At 43.9% G+C, this 5262-nt stretch overlaps 1 protein-coding gene across 1 annotated transcript; it reads right to left on the reverse strand.

The window, feature by feature from the left end:
* Positions 1-3067: 3067 nt before the first annotated feature.
* Positions 3068-3874, reverse strand: LOC309555599 (uncharacterized protein; the record flags this gene model as incomplete). The annotated part of the gene is made up of 1 exon (XM_082257652.1): positions 3068-3874. One exon carries the CDS (start codon positions 3872-3874, stop codon positions 3068-3070), a length of 807 nt encoding a protein of 268 aa, XP_082113778.1.
* Positions 3875-5262: the final 1388 nt, after the last annotated feature.

Genomic DNA, 5262 nt, shown 5'->3' on the forward strand with positions numbered 1-5262 from the left:
GAGTCAGCAGACGGGTGTCAGCACACAGGCAGTGATAGTAAAGGGGGTGCCAAGTTGTTACCCCTGAAGAGAATATTCAAACAGGAACAGCTTATTTTTCTTCACTTCTGTGGCGAGGTGAAGCAGCGGCCTTGCCGCACACTACAGATCGTTGTCCTCAAGTTTGTGCATAGTTCATAGTTGGAGTATCCCACTCAACCCTTCTCCCATCCCAGTTCTAAATAAAACATAAAAACCAAATCCCCTGGACTGATTATTGTCTGAGCCAAGAACTGTTACTGCCGTTTACTGTCAGTTGCTAATAGTAACCCAGGGGACCCAATATGTGTAATTCTCAGCAGCTCTCTCGGGGGCAGTGCTACACAAACTAAAAAAGACCGAAAAAAAAAAAGTTTTTCATAGTTCTAAAATTTGTGCAAACAGGTAATTTTTTCTTCTACACTGATGTGGGCTGATGAGGCGGCACTGATAGGTGACACTGATAAGGAGGCACTGATTGGCAGCACAGTTGGGACTGCACTGATAATCAGGACACTGATAATCAGTGCCCTAATTATCAGTGTAAATGTCCCTTTCACACAAGCCGGTTATCTGCTCTCCTCTCCTCAGGCTGTCCGCCCGAGGAAAAGAATGCCGATAAGCGGCTTTTGTTTACATCGTGATCAGCTGCCATTGGAAACAGCTGATCACCTGGTAAAGGGCAGCTGTGATTGGCCCTTTACCCCAATCTGGGATTAGTTGTGTCCTAAGGACACAGCATTCACATGCAGGCAGCACGATCCATTGATGCCCTACTGGCAATGTAAGCCCACATTATAGCTGTCTTTTGGCTATGTTGCGGGCGTGAACTGGTTAAAGTCGTTATAAAGCTCTGAAATGAAATATTAACAAAACTTGTTCCTCTGTAGTGTGTGGCTGTCTCAATCCCCAGCACTAAGTGTAATTTCTGTCCACTGCCTTGATCCTCTGCGATCTGTATGAGTCACTTCTGACTAGTTTCCCTGACCCCAAGAGAAAAAAAGGTGACCGGGGAGGCAGCCTGTGTATGACCGCATCAGCTCTGTTCCTGTGTGCTGTATGAAGGGAGTGGGATTGTCTCTTTCCTCCAATCAGCTATCCTGATTGGGAAATGAGGGTGTACATTCAGCTACCTGCCTCCTGCTTTCTGAAAGCTCAGACAAGCTATATTAATTGTGCACTTTGAACAGCTGTAGAGAAGAGAGGGTGGCAGCTAAACAGGTACATCTTATACAGCACACTGGATTGCAGCATGGATTTAAAAACACAATGGTTGTATTGGAGTTGCAAAACGTGTGTGTATTTATGTATGTATGTATATGTGTGTGTGTGTGTATGTATATAATATACACATATACAGTGCCTTGCGAAAGTATTCAGCCCCCTTGAACTTTGCGACCTTTTGCCACATTTCAGGCTTCAAACATAAAGATATAAAACTGTCATTTTTTGTGAAGAATCAACAAGTGGGACATAATCATGAAGTGGAACGAAATGTATTGGATATTTCAAACTTTTTTAACAAATAAAAAACTGAAAAATTGGGCGTGCAAAATTATTCAGCCCCCTTAAGTTAATACTTTGTAGTGCCACCTTTTGCTGCGATTACAGCTGTAAGTCGCTTGGGGGTATGTCTATATCAGTTTGGCACATCGAGAGACTGAAATTTTTGCCCATTCCTCCTTGCAAAACAGCTCAAGCTGAGTGAGGTTGGATTGAGAGTGTTTGTGAACAGCAGTTTTCAGTTCTTTCCGCAGATTCTTGATTGGATTCAGGTCTGGACTTTGACTTGGCCATTCTAACACCTGGATATGTTTATTTGTGAACCATTCCATTGTTGATTTTGCTTTATGTTTTGGATCATTGTCTTGTTGGAAGACAAATCTCCGTCCCAGTCTCAGGTCTTTTGCAGACTCCATCAGGTTTTCTTCCAGAATGGTCCTGTATTTGGCTCCATCCCTTTCCCCATCAATTTTAACCATCTTCCCTGTCCCTGCTGAAGAAAAGCAGGCCCAAACCATGATGCTACCACCACCATGTTTGACAGTGGGGATGGTGTGTTCAGGGTGATGAGCTGTGTTGCTTTTACGCCAAACATAATGTTTTGCATTGTTGCCAAAAAGTTCCGCTCCGACTTCAGAAAAGGGTCCTGTACTACTTCAAGGTGACTTGTATTCGACTTGTGCCCATAGACGTCAATGGGAGTCGCCTCAAAGTCGGATCCTTCTCTTTTGTCAAGCGACTGTGATCAGACTTTCCAGGAAGAAGAAGGAAAATTACCCAGGCATGCCACATTGCAGCCACGCCTCCACTTCCCATATACCATTATCTCTGCCTGGTCTGTTAATATCTCCTGCTTTATATTTCCTGCTTATAATGTCTTCCAGACGCCGCAGAGATATAGTTAGGAGAGAGTTGGTGGACAATGAGCTGCTGATCCGGCTGGTGAAGCAGCGTCCAGTATTGTATGATACCACAGATAGCAATTATAAAGACCAGACAAAGTGAAATAATGCGTGGCTGGAGATAGTGCGCATAATAGTGGAGGACTGGGAGATGCTGTCTCTGGATGAGCGTTCTGAAAAATGTAAGTTGAACTTCTTTTTTCATTTCTACTTTAATATGCACTGATTGTCGGCACTGGTGGACACTAATAGGTGGCAGTGGTGGACAGTGGCATTGGTGGACACTGATACGTGGCAGTGGCACTGGTGGACACTGATATGTGGCAATGGCACTGGTGGACACTGATAGGTGGCAGTGGTGGACAGTGGCACTGGTGGACACTGATACGTGGCACTGGTGGACACTGATACGTGGCCGTGGCACTAGCGGACACTGATACGTGGCACTGGTGGACACTGATAGGATATATATATGGAGACAATGATTTTACTCCTCAATCAGAATGAAATTTTTATTAAACAAAGAGAATCGCTTAACATAAACAGTTGTAAACACGCAGTACAGGCCATATAACATAACTCAAAACACCCCAGCATCCAAAAATATATTTCCTTTAGGATCCAAAAAACCTCCGTTTGCCATTCTACTGCACCCATGACATGAAGAAAGAGGTAAATTTAGTTCTAATTGTGGCAACATCACTGGATCCCCGAACAGCAGTCAATTGTGCTGTTTCCAGATCATGTTGAAGAGAATCCTCAAAATTGTACTCATCCCGTTGTCGTACAAAATTGTGGAGCACGCAAGCTGCTTTCACTGCAGTTATTGCGTTCTCTAAGTTTAAAGCAATAGGGGTGTGCAGTACGCGCCATTTATTGGCCAGAATGCCAAAAGTGCACTCTTCCACCCTTCTTGCCCTGGTCAGCCGATAATTGAAAATGTTTTTGGGTGTACTCAGATTACGGTTGGAGTAAGGCCTCATTAGGTGTTCTCCCACCGCAAACACCTCATCTGCAACAAAGACATAAGGTAGCGGGGGTTCATCAGTCCCAGGTAAGGGACAGTTATGAGGAAGAAGTAGCTGATTGTCTCGTAGCATTTGGCCAAAAGATGAATTGACAAAAATACGGGAATCGGAGCTGCTTCCATATGATTCAATGTCTATGTAGATGAAGCAATAGTTTGCGTCGGCCACTGCTAGCAAAACAAAGGAGAAAAACTTTTTGTAATTGAAGAAACTACTTCCACTACCAAGTGGCTTAAAAACACGGATGTGCTTCCCGTCTATAGCTCCAAGGCAATTTGAGAAATTGCACCGTTCCCAAAAACATTGGGCTATTGTCTTCCAGTCATCTTCATTCGGCTTCTTCATTACAATTCCATTGTGCACATCCCATAATATCTCACAGGTTTCAGTGATAATGTAGCTGAGTGTCGACTTGCCCACCATGAATTGATAATTTAAACTCCCAATGGAATGTCCTGTTGCCAGGTACCTGAAAGACAAAATACATTTTATGTTTCTTGTTATTTTTTTCAGTGCAAGTTATCCAGACACGATGGAAGGGGTTGCGAGACTGTTTCCAGCGACACCTTCGTAGGCTCAGGGAGCAGCGAAGTGGTTCTGCAGCAAAAAAGGTCGCCCCCTATGTCCACGCCGAGGAGTTGGACTTTTTGAGACCCTTCATGGCATTGAGAGAGTGAGCTAACATCTGTAATGTTTGTAAAGTGTTGATTAGAATTTTTGAATGGTGTGCCTAAAAAGTATTCTATTTTTATTCCAGAACACAAGCCAGTTGGGAGGGTGAAAGTGAGGCGCATGGAGACTCTCAGGAAACTTTGGCCCAAGTGACTGCGGCCAATGAACCTCTTGGTGAAGAAGAGTCCAGGGAAGACATACCTGAAGAGCTGCCGCCCGAGGAGTCTTCTAACCGGGAGGAGCAAGCTGGGCCCAGCCAAGTTTCCAATGTGAGCAGGAGGCGTCTACCTAGAAGACCTGCAAGAGCAAGTGGTGGTGAAAGCACTGACAAGTTTGTAAAAGTAGTCGACAAACTTCAGGAGATGCTCCAAAATATGGAGAGCGAAGACCAGTGCTTTGGGATCATGGTTGCGGGCCTCATGAAACATGTCCCAAAAGAGAAGAAACACAACCTGCGCAAGTCCATAATGGACATGATACAAACAAGTCTTCAGGAGGAAACACCAACGTGCTCTTCCCAAAGCTTAGGCCCACCGACACAATATGGCCCACCACCACCATCTGGGCCATATTATCCCCATCCTACCCCTCCACCACCTAGAACCCACCCTTACTATCCTCCTCGATACCACCCGTACCATGATGAGTATGGGAATGTACTACAGTCATCAAACCCAATAACATACCCTTCCCCATCCCCTATTACCTCCACAATTGGCACCCCTGTTTCAGCCAGAGCATATCAACCACCATCTTTTAATATGATGGCACCAAATGAAAGCCAGTCGGCAAGGCCTACAGGCAGCAGTGGGTCAGGCAGTGAGCCCAACTTTGAAAATGTATATCACCAGTTGTAAAGTTATTTTTTTATGTTATTTTTGATGTGTTGCCTGAAAAAAGTTATGTTTGTTTTTAAGTTATGTAATAAATATTGTTTTCTAATGAAAATGACAGTATTGTGGTGCATTTGTTAAATTAGTGTTTAGATGCTATATTGTGCAATATACGCTATCCTGAAATGGTAAAATATGCATAGTCTATAATCTGGTGAAGCAATGAAAAAATTACACTTGCAGAGTATCCGAAAATATATTGCTGACCAAGTTTGCTCCAGAACCCCTATTTTCAAACAAAAAGGT

Source organism: Pelophylax lessonae (genome assembly GCF_965119305.1).
Source record: "Pelophylax lessonae genome assembly, chromosome: 5".
NCBI classification, from domain to species: Eukaryota; Metazoa; Chordata; class Amphibia; order Anura; family Ranidae; genus Pelophylax; species Pelophylax lessonae.